This window comes from Meles meles, chromosome 5 (assembly GCF_922984935.1).
Source record: "Meles meles chromosome 5, mMelMel3.1 paternal haplotype, whole genome shotgun sequence".
In the NCBI taxonomy this organism is placed as follows: domain Eukaryota; kingdom Metazoa; phylum Chordata; class Mammalia; order Carnivora; family Mustelidae; genus Meles; species Meles meles.
The window spans coordinates 115,922,948-115,943,750 of record NC_060070.1 but is presented as its reverse complement, the minus strand read 5'-3'; the positions used below and the strand labels follow the sequence as shown (position 1 = coordinate 115,943,750).

The 20,803-nt window shown below is 34.7% G+C and overlaps 1 protein-coding gene across 22 annotated transcripts in view; it reads right to left on the bottom strand.

Annotated features, from left to right (window-relative positions):
* Window positions 1-20,803, bottom strand: part of RIMS1 (regulating synaptic membrane exocytosis 1) — a 497,245-nt gene that overhangs the window by 282,920 nt on the left and 193,522 nt on the right. For 20 of the 22 annotated variants that reach the window (XM_046005310.1, XM_046005328.1, XM_046005316.1 and 17 more), the window contains 2 exons: window positions 11,530-11,743; window positions 9,056-9,067 (listed from right to left, as the gene is read on the bottom strand). In XM_046005310.1, coding sequence (XP_045861266.1) covers window positions 9,056-9,067; window positions 11,530-11,743 — 226 coding nt within the window. The remainder of the gene's footprint in view (window positions 1-9,055; window positions 9,068-11,529; window positions 11,744-20,803) is intronic. The other 2 variants (XM_046005312.1, XM_046005313.1) reach the window with 2 other exon arrangements.

Sequence of the window (20,803 nt, the reverse complement as noted above, 5' to 3'; positions counted from 1 at the left end):
ATTTTGGCACTAAAACATTTGAGTAGGGAATGTTGATAGAATATCCAGATGGTTGTCATCCCATACACAAACAGGAAGAAGGAAGTTTTGTGGCGTTCTATTAAAATTCTTTTGCATTGACACACACACACACAGAGTTAATTTGAATATGTAAATAAGCTCACAGAAGTAAATTTTATATTAAATTAAAGAGAAAGAGTACATCATGGCATCTATCACTATAAAACTGCATTTTCTAAGTGACTGAGAGTTGATTTTGAAAAAAAGTTATAAATAAGTCTGCTCATGGGAGAAAAAAATCTATGAGTGAATAAATGAATGGGAAAATGAATAAATGGATCAGTGAATAAATAAGCATTAACACAGAACTATCAAGAATCCTCTAGAGTAGTGATATGAGGAGCTCTGCAGGCTTCCTCTCTGTAAAAACAACCAAAACTATAAGAAATTACCTTTAAAAAACAGCCATTTGAAGTTTCTGGAAGTTGTCCAAAGGGCAATCTCCATAAGAACAGTAAGAGTCTGTGGCATTTGAGCTACAATCCGTTCCCTTCCTTCTCACCAAACAGCTCAGCAAGACGGAAATTCTATTCTAAGTGGATATAGCCAAGAACATAGGCTTTCTCTCCCACCACCCCAAGTTCCCAGGCAAGGGCTATAGTATCTACCCCAAAGAGGAGGGTCACCAGCATTTCTCATCCCCCATTCTGGCTCTATGTTGCAGAAGCTCTATTCCAGGCAAGTGTAATTGAATGGCCAGGGGTTCCCTCCCTTTACACATTTCCCAGTTGTAGGACTAAAGCTCTATGCAGGTGTGGCAGGCCCAGATTACTGGACCTCAATCACCTATGTCCTAACTTGCTCATAGGACAGAGGCTCTGTTCCAGGAAAAGTAAGAGCAAAGTTTGCTGACTTCATCCAGTGCCACACTCATAGAGCAGGAATATCTATATGAGAGAAGCAGTCCAGATAAGTAGTATCTCCAGAGTAGTAGTACAGAGGTTCTGACAAGGGGAGGAAGAGCTCTGTAGCTTTCCCTGAGGGAACTGATTTTATTTGGAACAGACTCTAGAAAAGTTCAAGCATAGCAGCACTGTTAACAATGGTACTGAGCCACAAGGAGGAGGCTGACAGTTCTATGAGAGCAGCAAGTGAAACAATACACAAACTAGAAGTACAGCAAGTGAAACAATATACAAACTAGGAAAACAGAGGGGAAGACCTTGGAATTGGAGCAGGCTTTAAAGACTGAATCCAACACAAGCAGAATAGCTGAAAGCTTAACAGGGTGACTAGGACAAGAGAGAAAAAAAACAGCTGGTTAAAAACACTATTATTAATCCTGATGGGGAGAAGGTCAGAGTGATGTGTACATTTCCAAAGCTGTGCCCATGTGTGTTAATATAAGAGGTTACACACTTCAGGGAAAACAGGTCTTACTGAAATAGTACTGCCAACTCATTAAACAAATAATGAAGAAAGCAAACAAACAAAAAGCCCCAGTGGGGACAGCGATCACACATGGATTTGCTACAATGTGTTATTGGAAATGAGCAGTAATGAACTATAAATTAAGAGACATGCAAAGAAACAGTAGTGTGTGACTCATTAACAGAAGAAAAACAAAACAAAAACAGACAACAGAACCCTCCTTTGAGAGGGCCCACATGTTGAAAATATTGAAGACATTAAATGAGCTATTACCAATAAGCTCAAAGAATCAAGGGAATTCTAACAATGTGTCATCAGATAAAGAAGATATATTAAGACATATAAATTATTAAAAACTAAAATGATTCTGGAATTGAAAAGTATAATAACCAAGATAAAAAAATTCACTACAGGGACTGAACATTAGATTTAAGGTGGCAGAAAAAAGAATCAGTGAACTTAAAGATAGATCAATATGATTATGCAATCTGATGAAAAGAGAGAAAAACTTAAAGAAAAATGTTCAGAACCTCAGGGAGATGTGAACTACCATTAGGTGCACCAAAATATGTATAATAGGAATGGCCATCAGAAGGAGAGAAAGAGACAGAAAAAAAAAAAAAATCAAAACAATAAAGGCTGAAAAACTTCCATGTGGTGGAAAACATTAAACTACAACCACAAACTCAGTGAACCAAACTGGGAGGAACACAAAGAGATCCATAACCAGACATATACACATGATAATAAATGTTGAAATCTGGGAAATATAAATGCTTGAAAATAGCAAGAGAATAACTGGTCATGTACATGAGATACTTAATAAGATTAGCAACTGACTTCCATTAAGAACAATGGAGATCTAAGACACTGGGATGATATATCTGAAGTGCTGAAAGAAGTAAAACAATCTGCCAACCAAGATTCTTACATCTAGCAAAACTAACTTTCAAACACTGAAGGGGAAATAAAGGCATTCCTAGATAAACAAAAATTGATAGTATTCATTGCTAGAAGACTCGCTTTAAAAAAATACTAAAGGAAATTGTTAAAGCTGGAAGTGACACCAGACAATAATATGAACTCACAGGAAAAAACAAAAAACTGATAAAGAAAATTATATAGGTAATTATAAAAGTATTATTTGTATTTCTTCTTATCTTAAGTGATTTTAAAAATAATATAAAACAATATTAATATACTAGTATTGTTAAACCTGCAACATATGGAAATCAAATATACTTGGCAATAACAGCACAGAGGAAGTGGGTGAAAGTAATGTTGCACTGGGCTAAGAAAGGACACCAGATGGTAACTTGAATCCACAGGAAGAAATGAAGAAAATCAAAAATAGTAAATAAGAATATTATATAACAAATCCTATAAATATATACTTGCTCTTATTTCTTCTCTCAGCTTCATTAAAATACATAAGTTTGTATAATTATATAAAGTAATAAATTATAAAAATGAATTATTACATTTTATGTCTAATTTTAGACAAAATTTATTAAAGTAATAGTACAAAAAAGGAGATAGGGGAACTGAGCAATATGGAATTAATATTGATATCTGTTACTGTAATTATGGTAGTGTGAAATATTCGTGTAAGTTAAGAGGTACTTTGGAAACCCTAGAGCCACTAAGAAAATAACTCAGAAAATATATTGAAAAAAATCACTGAAATAATTAAAACAGGACTAGAAAATACTTGTTTAATGCAGAAGAAAGCAGTAAAGGAGGAATGGAGGAACAAAAAAAGAAATATAAAAAAAAGGAAAATAAGAGGCAAATATAATCATGTTGATAATAATATTAAATATGAATGAATTAAAAATCCAAACACAAGGCAGAGATTGTCAGACTGTCTTTGAAATAAATAAATAAATAGGACCTAAGTATATGCTATTAATATGAGACACAGGTTAGATTCAAAGATAAAAGTAGGTAAAATTAAAAGAATGTCAAAAGATATACCATGTAAACAGCAACCATAGAGATCTAGAGCAGCTTTACTAATATCAGACAAAAATAGGCTTTGTGACATACTATACTTCTCGCTACTGGTAACAATAATAGGGAATCTATTTGTTAATGAAATCTGTTGGAAGGCAGACATCAAGGATATCATGAAAGTTGGGTGGCGGATAACGGACAATCTTCTTACTTTGTCTTTATGCTTTTCTGTTTACACGCTACTAAAATCTCACATCAGTCAAGAAAATATCTTGAAAATATCTTGTCCACAAAGAATAGTCCTTTTCATTCTGAGCTTCAGTTTGACTGTTAATTTTGGACCTATGGCTGAGTGGTAAACCTGCTGAAGCTGCTAGTTCTTTTTGCATATTTAAAAAACAGTCTTTTCGGGGCGCCTGGGTGGCTCAGTGGGTTAAGTTGCTGCCTTTGGCTCAGGTCATGATCTCGGGGTCCCGGGATCGAGTCCCGCATCGGGCTCTCTGCTCAGCAGGGAGCCTGCTTCCCCCTCTCTCTCTGCCTGCCTCTCTGCCTACTTGTGATCTCTCTCTCTCAAATAAATAAATAAAATCTTAAAAAAAAAACACACAGTCTTTTCAACTGGCAATAAAAAAAAAAAAATCTCTTACTTGTGTGTACCCTAGGGATAGTTAGCCTAGACAGATAGATATTAGATTCTAAGGTATCTTAAATTTAACAGCGCTCCTGTTCTGATTCATACATGTTAGTAAGTACTTACTTAATTCTAACATAAGGGACATAAAGAATCCCTTGAGAAGAAAGAAACTGAACTTCTAATACTTGGAATATGCTAGCCATTTAAGAAAAAAACTTTCTCAAGAAATTGCCAACTTGGAAGCATTTTTAATGTGAGAATAAAAATCCACATAATCAAAGTGAAATCTTTGGAGCTATTAAACCAGTTTAATAATCTTTACTTAAAAACAGTTTCATAAAAAAGAAGATACAATGAGATAACTGCATCACTTCACATGAAACATGATGGTTTAAAAAAACAAACAAAAAAAACCAAACAGAATAACCAGTATTGATGAGTGTGAAAAACTGGAACCCTTACACATTGCTGTGCTGCTGTTAGGGAAAAGTTTGTCAGTTCTTCAAAATGCTAACCACAAAACTATTCAATGACTCAGTAACTCAACTTTTAAGTATATAAACAAGTATATACTTAAGTTTATATATTTAAGTATATAATATATGTGTGTATATATATAATATATATTATATATATTTAAGTATATACATTAAGTTTATATATTTAAGTATATAGACAAGAAATTTGATAACTTGTGTATTCAAAAACCAGAGAGTTTGCCCATGGTTTAGTCTTTAGTTCTGTGAAAATTGTTTCTACCACACCCCTTTCCCTTATAGTATAAGGGACGTTCTTCTATACTCTAGTGGAACTCCCTTTGTCCTACTATGCATCTGTATTTAACATTGATTTGTGAAATTGTAATTTCCTGAAATAAGATTTATAATATATATATTATATATATTTATATAATTAATATAAATATATTTATATATTTATGCATTAAATAATGATTTGGGGATGGAGGAAAGCCAGGACTACAAAATTCCTAATGATTACTGAATATTAGCAAACATTAGTAATGTTAAGTGCAAGAAATTAAGATTCCATGCCCTAAGGGGTGCCCTCATTAGGTTAAGCATTTGACTCGATCTCAGCTCAGGTCTTGATCTCAGGATTTTGAGTTCAAGCCCCACACTGGGCTCCACACTCACTTTAAAAAAAAAAAAAATCCGTACCCTTGAAAAATTGTGTAACAGATTCCTAAAACAAATTTGGCATAAAAAAACTTACAACTTTCTGAATTATCTAAGACAACAGTTATTATTTTTTTTAAAGATTTTATTTATGGGGCATCTGGGTGGCTTAGTTAAGTGGTTAAGTGTCTGACTTTGACTCAGGTGGTGATCTTAGAGTCTTGGGATTCAGCTCTGCATATGGCTTCCTCTTCAGTGGGGAGCCTGCTTCTCCCTCTCCCTCTGCTGCTCCTTCTGCTTGTGTGCTCACTCACATGTGTTCTCTGTCAAAAAAATAAATAAATAAAATCTTTAAATAATAAAATAAAATAATAAAAAAAGATTTTATTTATTTATTCATGAGAGACAGAGACAGGGAGGCAGAGGCAGAGGGAGAAGCAGGCTCCCCATGGAGCAGGGAGCCTGATGTGGAACTTCATTCCAGGACCCTGGGATCATGACCTAAGCCAAAGTCAGACGCTTACCCAAGTGAGCCACTCACGTGCCCCTAACACAATAGTTTTTACAACTTGATGTGTTACTCCCCTATAGGATAAGCACAACACATTAAGAAATACCTTGAGAAATCTAATCAACTAAATTGCTTAATGAAAGCTTTCCTCTTGATACATCCTAACATTTCCTTATTGATATGTTTGTCTATGTGTCTACATTTTAAAACTTTAATTTAGACCTACATTATCTTTCTGGGAAGATTCTCTAAGAGAACATTGTTGCAGAAAAATCTATCATCAAGGCATCTAAAGAAAGAAAGAAAAAAAAAAAGAAAGAAAGACTGAGAACAGGAAAGTGAGCCCAGGCAAACTCTAACATTCACTTTTTCAAAAGAGTGAATGAAGGTTGAAACTTATGGTCATATGCTTTGTCATGTTATGGACTAAATTTGGAAACCTTTTAGAAGATTTTTTTATGCTAAAAATAAATATTTAATACAATCATGCAAATCATTTTTAATACAGTTGATTTTATGAATTTTCTTGTTTTTATCTAACCCCAGTAATAGAAAAAAAAATCATCATTTTGGTATTGAAGATCAGAGTCTGTGAGGGCAAAATTCTTTATGCTATTAAGAACCAATTATCCCAAAGATAGCACTTTATGGTAAGGCCAGTTCCAAACTCTGTTGCCACTGCCCTGTTCTATCCAAACCCTACCTTTTATAAACTTTTTTCTACAAAAACATACTTCTTCACCAACATATCATTTATCATGATTTCTAAACACAAATGCTAATGAAAAGCTGTAAGAAACCAGTTTAAAAAATCATGACTCTGTAAACATAGTACCTCGCTAATTATTATCTTAATATAGAAAAGCATTTTTAAAAACATTATGTTTAAAAGGTAGGCATGTGCAGCTTTCAGATTTGGAAAGAATGAGAAAATGGTAGGGTTCCGTCTTTCATGCTATTGGTGATATTTACTATAAAATACTCTTAGCTTATAAAACTTGACATTTTTGGTGAATATAAAGATTAACCAGAAGTGTGGCAAGTTCATTTTTAGTTGCTATATTTGTAAAACTAATCCCACTCACCCAACCAAAGCAGAAATATTGATGAAAATTTATGGGAAATCCCAAAGGAATCTTATTTGGAGGATTCAAGAAAGCTGATTTACCAAGAGCAAAGTGTTCATATTATCAAAGGAGTTACCTAAATTCCATACTCTAGCGTGAATTAGAGAGTAGAAAAGAAAATCGAAAGCAATTTAAACAGACTGTGGAGAATTTTGCACTATCCCTATATATTTAGGTATGGAAAAGGGCTTTCAGTGAAATAAATAACTATAATCTTATCTATGAGAGTATGCACTTATATAAAATACTCTCCTATTATAAGCTATTACATGTGTCAGTTGCAAAGTGATTATGACAGCCATTTTCCTTATAAGCAAGTACACGATCCTTCAAGTAATTATGAGAGGTGATTTAGGCTAAGAGTGAAGTTTTAAAATAAAATCCTGTCAACCTGCAAAAATTATGATCATTAATACTTCTTGCTGGACTTAATAAAAGACATATTTATACGTCAGCTATAGCTATCCTATATGATATGATATGATAGGTCTTCCTATCATACACATTAGTATTTTAGTCGTATTTATTCACCAATTTAACAGACTAAGCAGAATTCATTATATTGATCACGATATAGACTGCTTTTAGAAAAGTTTTATTCACCCTTATTCCTCTTTCTTTTCCACTCACACCAATTCATACACACCTATAAATTATAATTTCTTTACCAAAACCAAAAGAGTTCAGAGGAATAAGGAAAAAACTATCGAGCACTTTGTTTACTATTCAGTTACTCTCTTTGGCACAACTAAAACAAAATCTGGTTTCAGTTTCCTTGGACTAGAAAGGCAATTCCTTGAACAAATTCAGTAAGCTAAAAAAGATTTTAATGAAATTATGACAAAGTACTTAAAAATAGGTGGTAGATCTGAGCATTTTAATTAAAATAAAGAAAATAACTGAAAGTGACTATATTGTATAGGTCTTTCCACTCCATTTTCAGCCTGAGCACCACAAAATGCACCTGAATTCTCGTTACACAGTCAGTAATCATAATAAGCACAAATAACCTACCATTATGGGAAGTGCTGCCAAAAAAGGACAATGAGTCTGGCCAGCCCTAGAGGAGCACCTGCAGTCTTATATTGCCAGGTCTATAAAGCACCAGCATTATTATTTACTTAAATGTTTATTCTTTAAAGGAATGTAAAATTATCTACATTTGAAATGCAGACTCACTCAAAGTAATATTCATGAAACCAGAAGCGTGATATTCTAGTTCTATATTTTTTCTAATACAGTACATTAATGCATTAAAACAGTAGCCCCTAGGATGATCTCATATGCCACCAATGGTACAGGCAAACACATTTAGTGAAAACAAATTATCCTATATAATTTTCAACCTGATTTCTTTCTCCAAAAAAAAAAAAACTGATAAACAAATATTAGCAACAAGATTAAAACGACAGATTAATGTTCAGTTTTATGTCATACTTGCTCTATGTATGCACTACAGCGCATCATTTAAACTTTAAAACAGTTGAACAAAGGCAGTTGAGTTGATATATTGAACCCAAAATATTCATTGCCTCAGTCTCATATTGGGAAATTACCGAGCTTTGAGGAAATTGTAATTTACACCAAATGAAACCATACAGTTTGTTTACAAAAGACAGGTTGACTGAAGGTTTTACTCGGATCCTATCTTTGTAAGTTTAGCCTGTGTGGTACCTATAGCTAACAAAGTGAAAAGTGACCTTTTCCTAACCTAGGGAGGGATTTCTATGCATGAGAGAAGGAAAAAAGGGGCAAAATGCGGTTCAATAGGACAACTCTGCCACTTGTGTTCTATAGAAAAATCTTTTTATTTTGAGCTTTTGATTATAATTTAATTCATTCAATTCCTTCTGCAATAAAATTTCAAATCACCTGCCTATGCATCTAATGAGTGCTGAGAAAGGTACAACCTATTGGAGTCTATTGTCCCACTGAGTTTATTCCTTATTGCAGATGGAATCATCACCAAAACTCAGAAAGGTGAGAGGACAAATTGGTTCATAATGATTGAAATTATATTAAAATATTACTGTTCCCATGAACTCAAACTACCCAGATTTACCTATTAATATAAAACTCTGCAATGCTCCTAGATGTTCATTTTATTTATTTTTTTTCATGAGAAATAGGAATGACTTTTTCCTAGCATATAATTTCTTTGTGAAATTATAGTGACTAGCAAGACTAGGTGAAACATTCACTTAATAAAGTTTACAACATTATAATAACAAATGATAGAAAAGAAAGCATGGATTCTAACCACTTTGTCCTCCTTTGGGAAAGCATCCAAGGAAGCAGAGGAAAAAGAGGAAAAAGAAAAGAGAAAAACAAAAATAAGGCATATATTAGTAAACAGATTTTAAGAAAAAGATGATATATGATTTTTAAAAAGTTAAAACACAGGTATTTTAAAAAGTAAATGTTTACCTTTCCCCAAAATACTCATTGTTCGAGCTTTCATTGAAAATGCACATATACAGATCCTGCTAGAGCAGAGACAAAAGTTGGGCACTATAATTTCCAAAATTTTTAGAACCTGGATTATTGCATCTATATTTAAAACATTATTCAGAAAGAAATCCTAATTCACTATTATATTTAGTCTTCCTATTACTGAAAAGACATTTTATTAAAATGCATAAAATTATGTGAATAATATTCTCAAATTACTGTTAAAATATTTATAGTTACAATTTGGAAAATCTAAGAATGGGAAATATCTGTAAGAAATAAACATGAGAGAAAAAGATGTTAACTGTTAGAGCCAGAAATTATTCCACAAGCAGTATTTATTTGTAAGATACATTTTAACATTTACAATATTATAGGAAAAACCAATACAATCTATTCATGCAATATTTTTGACTTATGCCTAAGATTAAAGCAGTGCTTTCTTTTATTTTGTTGTTCTGAACATTTTTTCCAAATTGGATGGGTTTCTTAAATCTTGAAGGCACATTAGGCTTGGGTCTACTCCAAAGCAGAGGTACCTCTTAGCTCAATTTTCTTTAAATATGAGTTTGACCCAAGTAATTTTAATACACCAATTGTTAACTGCATAGTCACTGGCTTACCATAATCATATAGGGGGACGTTAAAAACATTCAAGAGAAGCGCTGAGTCAGCATTTCTACTTGGCTGATTTGCACATTAGTACTTACTGCTTGCACCTTTCCAATTGGACAGTACTCCTACACCAAATGGTATGTTAAATCTTCTATCATTCCCAGGTCTCATTCATTTCAAAATAGTGCATTTAAGAACAGCAAAGAAGAGAAAACTAACAAATAGGTCTTGTGCACCTTTTTATGTACCAGACACTCTTTTAACCCCAGGTTGTTTTAAAAGGGCTTTAACATCACATATGATAATTTATTAAAGAACTTTTAGCAGGAAAAGAGGAAAATTTATTTGGTCATCATCAAAATGGCATCTAAAGAAAAATTAAATATATGACACAAATTATTACTATCCAGTTTCATAGATAAAGAAGCTGTTGTTCAGAGAAGTTAATTATCTTCCAAGGCCACAAAGATAATAGTGGGCTCACCTTAAAATAGAAGATATATCTCTTTTACTGAATATATTAATTCCACTGGAAGAGGTTTTTAGAAAACCCTACTTGCAATTCAAATACACCACCAACAAATACAGTGTTAATAGGGAGACTGATTTTGATTTTAACTGTGATTTTCTCAATTAGGAAAATATCAGGAGCACTTAAAGCTTCTGTGTTATTTTTAAATATAACTTTGTACTATGTTAAACTGCATACATGATTAAAAATATAGTAAATTATTTAGAGAAACACTGGGAATTCTTTAGGTGTATGATAATTGTAACTGTTTTGTATTACACTGCAGACCTATGTTAAAGAAAACTCACCTAGACATTCCCATAAATAATTCTATCATACTAAGATAAGGAACATAATGAAGTACATTAAAATGTATTCTAAACTATTAGAATTTTTCTGGTACTTTATAAATAATCATATTTAGCCTTTTAAATGAGCATCTGAATGCCTCAAAAATTGTATATATTTAAAGCTCTGCATAACACAAGACCAGCACTTATTTAAGCCAAACAAGGAAATTGCACTGGTGAGACTACATCTCATTGAGAAGAAAATAAGTGCAAAAATCAGCCCAATTTAAAAAAGTGTATCTTGACATATTCTTTAAATATCCAAATAATTTCCGTGAGAGAAACTTAGCGCTACATTACTTTACCATGACAACAATAGGAAATTACTCTCTAGGAACTAATCATGGCTTTACATATCTTATCTTGGGTTAGATGTAATGCCACATAGTTTATCTTACATTTTACCTTCATTAATCTGAAACAAATGTTGTGGAAACTGAAAGGTTTTCTTCCCTTTTTATGAGAAGAACCGGCCATAACAACTTGCAAGAGTTTTGTAACTCATGATACTATATCTACACTTACTACATTCTTCAGAAAATAAATTTACTGCCATAGATAATCATTTTATCGTATTTAAAAAGGTTTTAATGGGAATCGTTTATTAAGATATATCTGAAAGGTATCTTTTTATGAATTATTTTCATCACTACTCTACTACTACCAACTTTATGAAAGACACAGAAAATGGGAAAAGGATACCTTAATCGGTATATTTATGCCCAGGTCTACTTTCTGTGTGTTTTCTGCTTGGGGGAGGGGGCACTGCTGTTTTCAGAGGGCCTTGCACACTCAGGGAACACTCACGTTGTTGGATCGCAGTGACACACGGCCTCCACAGCGGGCGCAGAACTTGGTGCGGCAGTAGGAGCAGAGATGGCCACACCCATCGGCAAACTTGGTTTTATGACAGATTCCGCAAGTCGGAGCATCGTCTTTGTGCTCTCCCTGGTAACGCCGTGCTTCTTCCCCTATTTTTCTCACTTGCTCTTTATAGCTTTCAAATTGTTGATGCAATCTCCTGGGCAAAAGAGAAAATGGTAGCAAACTAAGTAAATGACAGGAGACAAAAAACAAAAACAATTCTTCCTAACAGAATAGCAGTGTAGCTGTTTCAACTAAATCAAAACACACAAAGCAATTTTTCCCACTACTCTTACCTCCAATGGTAAAAAATGTATTTGTGTGCATTCCATTAGTCCTGATTTTGCTTACTAGCAATGAACCATGTATAAATAGACTGTATATAACCCCTGTCTGGTCCCAACAGTGGGATTCATGTATCTACTCCATGCCTCTCCTTCTCTTAGACAAGCAGCTTTCAAAGTATTTGGACTGTGGAACTCAACGTTTTACAATTACACTCATGTAGAATACAACTGAAGCAAAAGTTATAGAAAATACTTAGCCTAATTATAGATGATGTACTCTGGTATATTCTCTTTCATTCTATTTTAAGTTTAATACTGATTACAATTAAAAAAAAGTTTGTCACAGTAACTTGATTTTAAGGCGCACTATTTGAGCATGATGTATACTTGGAAAAATACTGTTTTAAACTACAATGCTATGTAATGTCTTCCATAAAATATCTTCCTTTACTCCTATTCTTGGAGACTATTTGTATATTCCATATCAAGTATCTGATTCCATACAGTATATAAAATGTTACCTTATATTAAAATTGAGCTCACTAATCTTTCCACATCATATGAAAAGTTCTAAACCACACCTTGCAAAATATTCAGATTTTTACATACCCCAAATTTGCTTGATCTCTCTCAGGTTATATGTATGAGAGTAGTTATCAGTCTTTATTTAATGAGTGCAACAAAATTTGTTGAGGCAAACCATTTCCCACAAGAACGATCACACTTAATAGGATTCAAGTCTCCTCCCTTCCCCATCAGTCCAAATCCCTCAATCTTAAATTGATACAAATAGAAACTGTTTGCTGTTCTGTACAGAACATTGTGACATCCAGTGAATCCCCAGTGAAAGGATGCCTTAGTTTCATACATGAGAACTGAGAGTTGTCCCAGGACTAGCCAACAGCCATTGGCCATTACAACAAAGAAGAGACTCCTGGGAAATCATCTGTGTACCTGAGTGAGTGTGGTTGTGACTGTTCCCTAGGACCCAGAGGATACACACATGCTACTGTTAATGCAGGCACTTAGCTTGATTCTCTATGCCTGAGGTAACTGTGGGACCTGGTATTCCCTAGAAACAGAATCAAGTAAGTTAGGTGTTAGGACTCTAGTGTTTGAAGTACTGGGATTTCATTATATTTTTTCTTTTGACGTCAACAGCTCCTGAGCAGAATTTCAATGATTACTTTAAAAATTCTGAAATCCCTTTCCTGCTTTGCCAACTGACATTTCTCCTATTTAATTCCCATAATTAAAATAAACATACTTGCACTAGGAAATGAAGTAGTTTAGAATCTGAAGCCCTTCCCAATTTAAAGGCTAGCTAATTTCAGTTCATAGAAAGAAACAGTGATACTTTAATGAATGCAAGAACATCTGATCGACTTAAAGAGTGAAGTTATTTGGTACATTAGATTTTTTATACTCTAAGCACCATCAATATAGGCTCAAATTGGTAGAAAATAGCTGTGGATATCTATTATTTCAAAAGCAACCTTACAAAATAGCACTGGAAATCTTAAGGCTTCTATTAAAGAAAATACTAAGGAACGGGAGCAAGGAAATATCTCTAATCAAAGAAACAGATACAAACTCTAAGCAGAGAGGGAGTGCATGAGTAAATATTTATTGTGAGAACCAGAAAATCAAATTTATTTAAGTAAATATAAATGAGAGAGCTAGGCTAAGGGAGAAGTTTCCCTATAAACTCACTTTGTAATACAGCATGTGATTTAGTATGGGTGTTGGCAAACTTTCCAGCAAAAGCCAGACTGTAAATATGTTAGACTTTGCAGGCCATATAGTCTCTTTTGCAACTACTCAATGCCACTGTAGCATGAAAGTAGCATAGAGAATATGTAAATAATAAGCATATTAAGTGTGGTGATGTTCCAATAAAACTTTTATCACCAAAACAGAAAGTACCAGATTGGGCCCTTGGACCAGTTGATATCTGATTTAGTATATGCATTATAATGAGGTATAATTGTTTGAAAATTCACTGTTCTTTAAAAATTCAAACATAAAAGACTTTTGTCCATCTTATAGGCCCCGATCAAAAGGGGCCTTTTATACAATACATACGTGTAGGACCCTGACCATTGAGAAGAAAACTTACTCTGCCACAATCTCATAGCATTGTATTTGGTCACTCAGAGTATATTTAACCATATACTATTAGTACTTCTGAACATGACATCTTTCTTGGGATAAGTGCTTTGCCCCACAGCTGGTGAGGCCATTCACACAAGCATCACTCCAAACTCTACCGGGACTCACATCCTCCTAGAAGCTACCCTTTAGTGGCCTCTACACATTTGTACCCTCCTCTCACGTATATTTTAAAATTCCTTCCTGGTTTTGGCAACAGTCCATGTTTATACTACTGGTTTGGACGTGGCCACGGGGGAGAATTGGGAGGGAAAATCACGCTGTTTCTCAGCCCAGAACTCTCTTACATCTTCAACTCTCTTCCTTCATAGGCTTCTTCCTCTCCTTACTGGTAGAACTCCCTTATCCTTCCCTGAAAGAAAAGGTCCAACCAAAGTCCCTGTCAACCTCTCTAACTTATTTCCTACTGTGTTCCTTTTTATCAGCAGATATAAAAGGAAAGAAGGATGGAGTGAAGGCAGGGAAGAAGGAAGGGAAGGAGAAAGGTACGGTATTTATTACTCTCACTTCTTCAAAGTCTACTTACTCTGTAGCCTTCTGCAGTGCTCTACTAAACTGTCTCTTAAAAATCAACCTTAATACCCTTTTCTCAATTTGTATTCCCCTTATATTACTCTGCTATCTCACTCTGTCAAGATGTTGTCCTTATAATAAATTTAGCTTTTGGAATCAGGATATTGGTAGTGAAACCATAAACAGCATATTTATTTTTTGTATCTGATGTTTTAATGCTTTAATCCATATCAAATATGTGACAGTGTCCTATTATGAATAATAAATGGAAATACATATTTTATTGTACAGTATTATAAATTCCAGTAAATGTCAGTAAATGCAAGGCTGCAAATGTAAAATCTTTTTTGTGAAATTTAATTGTATATTTTAATTTTAGAATTAACACAATATTCTTATTGATTAGTAAGGTTGATAATATATATGATCACAAATCTCAGGTTTAAATTGCCTAGATAGAAAATGGAGTGTTAAAAAATATGTAAAATACTATTTAAAAAAGCACCGATACAGAAACCTTGGTTTTCTCCCAGGATGTGTTTCCCCCCCCTCCCCCACTGTTTCACTATGTGATAATCATTGCATTATTTTAACATCTGCACACTCAAGAAATACCAAGATTCCAGTTGTAAACAGGTTGTTTGGGTAATAAATGGCACATATTTGAAGGAAATAAAGATGAATACCTAAAAATCTAAATATCATTCTCTAGATATCTAAAAACATCATTCTATACATGCAAAATAATTCAAGCAGAAAATCACTAATGACATTATTACCTGCTAATAAGTATTTGTTGATTACTTACTATAAATAAGGCACACTGAGCAAGATGCTAAAATGACCAGTAATGGTACAACACAGAGAACTCTTTGTCACTGGCACGGTACTTCATTTCTCTTTTGTGTTTTTCCTTCATCTCCAAAGTGGTCAAAGTCTAGGCTATTAAGACTAGGCTATTACTAGACTTTGAAAAGAATAACCAGGAAGAAAGGTGGAACTGTCTTCTAGCTTCTGACCACTTTGGGGATGGAGGAAGGAAAAACACAAAAGAGAAATAAATGAAGTACTGTGCCAATGATAAAGATTTCTCTGTGTTCTACCATTATTGATCATCTTACCATCTTGCTAGATTTGTGTAGAGTAGGAGGGGTTAGGAGCTAGTGCTTTGAGACTTCAAGAGCCTACATGGCAGGAAGAAAGGAAGATAAGGGCTTTCCCTAAGATGAAGGGAGGGCAGAGACGAGGGTAGTTTGGGCACAGCTTTCTAAAATGGAGAACTGCTTTGAGATGTGCATACAGTAGTGAGAAGGCATGGGTACTGAAAAGCAGTAAGAATGGCTTATGTGTTCCTTCCCAACATTGGCACAGGACACATAAAACAGAGCATAATAAAGGCCCCAGGAAGTTAATGACATGGAGATTAAAGCCAGGAGAGCTCTTCTGAGAAGCTTAGATTGTCTGAGCACCTCCAATAGCCCTGGGGGTGTCCAGGAGAAAGACCTAACAATGAATGAAATTAAACATTTTGCTAGCCAATAGGCTGGAGACTTGCTTTAAAAGATTTTGACCTCACACTCCATTGAAAAAATTCACACTAACTTCAACTCTAAAGCACAGTTCTTTATTCCAAGGCAGGTACAGTCTACTTAGGAATTAAGTTATAGGTAAATGTAAACTAATAGTTTATGGCAACATATACCAAGTGACTAGGAATGGAAGTAAATTGTTCCACAGAGAGTAACAGTTATGGGTAAAATAATCAGGGAGACTTTTTTGGCAGAGCTAGTCAAAAACATTTGCCTAGGGGCGCCTGGGTGGCTCAGTGGATTAAGCCGCTGCCTTCGGCTCGGGTCATGATCTCAGGGTCTTGGGATCGAGCCCCGCATCAGGCTCTCTGCTCCGCAGGGAGCCTGCTTCCTCCTCTCTCTCTGCCTGCCTCTCTGCCTACTTGTGATCTCTCTCTCTGTCAAATAAATAAATAAAATATTAAAAAAAAAATTTGCCTAGATGATTTGCAACTTGGACTATTTCTTCAATACTAAAAGTACGGTACATGGTGGTATTAGTAGAACTACTAAAGCAAAGAAATAGTAAAGCACGTTAAGATAATAACACAACTGTGAATGCTTTCAAACTTCTCAAAAATGTAAGCTGAAATTAAATGATCTTTTAGTGTCTTTGCAAATTAGCAAATAAACACTCAGTTTATATGTTCTAATGAATGACAGCCCAATAATCACACATAAGTGACTGTGAAGACATATATGAAGTTATAAAGTGGTTTCTTGGCCCCAAAACACAGTTGTCCCCTTCTGAATTTCTGATTCTACTAACAGCAGAGCAGTAAAATCCCACTGCATTCTAGTAGTGACTAACTTTTTGTAATGATGCTTGGAAATAATAGTCACTTGTATTAGAGTTGAGTTGGAAATGACATCATAGTCTTTTAGGCAAAAAGATGAAGTTATGGAATTTGGTGCTACAAGATAACTGGAAAGGGGATAGAAGTGGGTTCTTAGTCTGGTCTCCAAGAATGATCCCTAAACAAAAGCATAAACCAGCTGCTCAAAGTTCCTCAATCAGAAAGCTGCAGGATGAGAAAACCATCGCCCAAACTGCTGGTGTCAGAATCCCACCACGTCAGCTGATGCATTCTGATCTGGAAACCACCACCACAGTCACTCTGAGCCTGCCGGAGAGACCAGCATTTTGGTTGCCCCGCATGCTACACTTGGCCCAGCCCTCCATTCAACTCAGTTTCAATCCATCTCCCACAAGTGCATCTGACTGGTAGAACCTCAACCACATCAGGAATTCTAGCTGCAAGAGAATCTGAATTTAGTTTTGAGATTTCTGACTTCTCCATAAACTCCCTAGAAGAACTCTGGGACAGATGTTGTTCAGCTATAATCCTCTGATTCATCTCAAATTTCTTAATCCCTTCCAGTGCGCTGGAAGTGAGCAACACCTGAGTCGAGAATTTCTTATGATATTTTCTCTTGTTCTCTCTCTTTCTCCATATACTGACACATACTTAGTGAACACTATGGGAAGCATTTTGCCTCCACCAAGAAATTTCTTTTGATAAATGTAGTCCCTTAAGAAAGCTACATATATATGTAGCCATCCAGTCCATTGCAACAGCAAATCAATGTAAAACTCAGACTCACATACAAGGCACATACACAAAAAACAAACCAAAAAATCTTTTTGTAGGGATTCGATGCAGAGCACGAATCTATCATCTGTGGTGAAGACTCTCATTATTCTTCACTTGGATTATTTTATCAACTTTCTAAACTAGGCTCTGGCTGGTGGGTTTCCTCCCTCTAGTTCACCTTTCATATGGTCTGAATGATCTCCCTAACAAAGGGAATGGATTAGGTCAATCCATTGCTAAAATAGCATCTGTAAGATATAACCCAATTCCTCATTCTGGAGTCATTCTCCCTTTGCTACCACTTACTTATCTAACAGCATCTCTCACAAGCACTTCTCATAGATTGTACACCTACCATTGTATCAAACACAGGACCTGCTAGGCTTACAAACATCAACTCGACAAACATTTACTGAGCTCCCACTGCCTGAGTCTCTAGGCGTACAAAGAAAACAACAAACAACAACATAAGAGGATACTGGGTTTTACATTTTTTATTACTTTATTCAAGGCTTTTTGATAAATGCCAGAAAATGGTCTCTGTCTTTTGTACACGGGGATCATATAACCACATTAGAAACTGATTTTTTTCTTTTCAAAGCCTAATGTGATTTGATTGTAAACATAAAACTTGATTTGTTTTAACAAAAGGTAAACTTCTAGGCCCTGTTCACAAAATTAAGGAAGGTTTATGATTTACTATTATTAACTAAATAGTTTTTTGTTGCTTAGAGGAACAATCAGTCTTGGTTAAAATGTGTTAATGTATTTTTGTGTTTTTTCAGATTATACTATACATATATCCTTATTTTAGTTTTTAAAAGAGTTTATTTAATTATTTACTTGGGAGAGAGAACGAGAATGAGCACACAAGTGTTGGGGAAAAGGGTAGGAGCAGAGGGAGAGGGAGAAGCAGGCTCCCTGCTGAGCAGAGAGCCTGACGCAGGGTTTGATCCCAGAGCCTTGGGATCATGACCTGAGGGGAAGGCAGATACTTAACCCACTTAACCACCCAGTATATGTAGCCAAATAAGAGCCAAATAATAAGCCAAATAAGCCAAAATAAGAGTATATTATTTTTTTTTATTAACATATAATGTACTATTTGTTTCAGGGGTACAGGTCTATGATTCATCAGTCTTATACACTTCACGCACTCACCATAGCACATACCCTCCCCAGTGCCCATCACCCAGACACCCCATCCCTTCCATCTTATTTTAAATATAAGTTGTTTACAGGTGTTTGACATACACATAAAATATTCTTCAAAAGGAATTGATTGTAACTGCAAATTTGTGTATTACGGGTGAGATCACTTTTACAGTAGTGCTTTCCTTTCAGCCTTGAGCTTCCTAACGCAACTTGAACCCTTACCAAGTATTATAAAACTTTAATTTACCAATAATTTGTTAATCTAAATTTACTTAAGATAATTTTTCACTTAACACCAATCTGTAGGGATATAACATGCTGTTTCTCCATATGACCATGCTAGCTTCCCTTGGAATTTCACTTTTTTCTTTTAAGATTTTTATTCATTTATTTGACAGAGATCACAAGTAGGCAGAGAGGAGGAAGCAGGCCCTGTTGAGTAGAGATCCTGATGTGGGACTCGATCCCAGGACCCTGGGATCATGACCTGAGCCAAAGGCAGAGGCTTTAACCCACTGAGCCACCCAGGCACCCCTGGAATTGCTTTTGTTTTCTCCTTCCACTCTTGTGAATCATACCTAAAATTTAAGAAATCAAGTTGTACAAGCTTGAAACCAAAGCCCCCTGCTTCTTTGCTAGGACTTGGGGTTCATAACTTTGGAATCATGCAAAAACAATGAGTACTGTTACGCTGAAAATAAATAAATTTAATAAAAAAAAAACAAAAACAAAAACTCCATTCTCAGAATGAGAAAAGATAAATGAAAGATTCCAAAACCCAATTTTAAATGGAAATATTTGGGAAAATAAGAGAGGAGGAGGGACTTTGAAAATCATTCTGCACAATTTTCTCATCTTATGAGAAAACTTAGACCCAATGCTTTAAGTTACTTACATAAGGTTGTAAACTGGTTTGTGATAATTAGGTCCTCTATTTTCAAATTTCCACTATACTTTCCAATCTTCAGAATACTCACGCATATATGGCTAAATGAATGACAAGTTCATTTGTGAAGGATGTTTCCTTGGTGTTCTTAAACTGCATCAAAATTATCTAAAAGGCTTTGTTAAAATGTATTCTTTCTTAAAATGTGTTCTAGCATGGAGCACTGGGTGTTGTGCAAAAAGAATGAATACTGTTACGCTGAAAAAATAAATAAAATGAGAAAAAAAAAATGTGTTCTAACCTACAGGGCTTCTGATTTAGTAGATATCGGATAAATTTCAGAACCCTGACTTTTTAAAGGTCAACCCAGGTGTTTCTTGTGTAGATTATCTCGGGACTATAGTATAGGAGAGATCCCTACATTAAGGTTAAATTTGAAAATGAAGGCTTTTTTTTTTTCCATATATCTTTCATCACACTTGATAAATTTAATCTTCTTCACATAAATTTTACTCATACATGTTAAAATTTGAGACACAATCTATACAAAAATATGCTGAAAATTTTAAAAATATTGTCACGTAATTTGATGTCCACCATTTAAAAAAACTTACAATATTATGAATCACAGATATGTACATATTAGTATTTGTAGGGTTTTTACATGCTCATAATAGGAGTTAGGGTGAGGGAGGGATAAATAAATGAATAAGACACAGAAGATTTTTTAAGGCAGCGAAACTACTACTTACGATATTACAATGGTGTATACATGCCATTATACATTTGTCCAAACCCATGGAATGTGCAACACCAAGAAGGAACCTTAATGTAAACTATGGACTTTGGGTGATATTGACGTGTCAATGTAGGTTCATCAATTGTAGCAAATGTGCCCTGCTGGTGGGGGATTTTGATAATGGGAGAGGCTGTGCATGTGTGGGGGCAGCAGGTATACAGCAAATCTCTGTAACTAAGAGGAAATCTTCCTCTTAATTGTGCTGTGAACCTAAAATTGCTTAAAAAATAAGGTCTATAAAA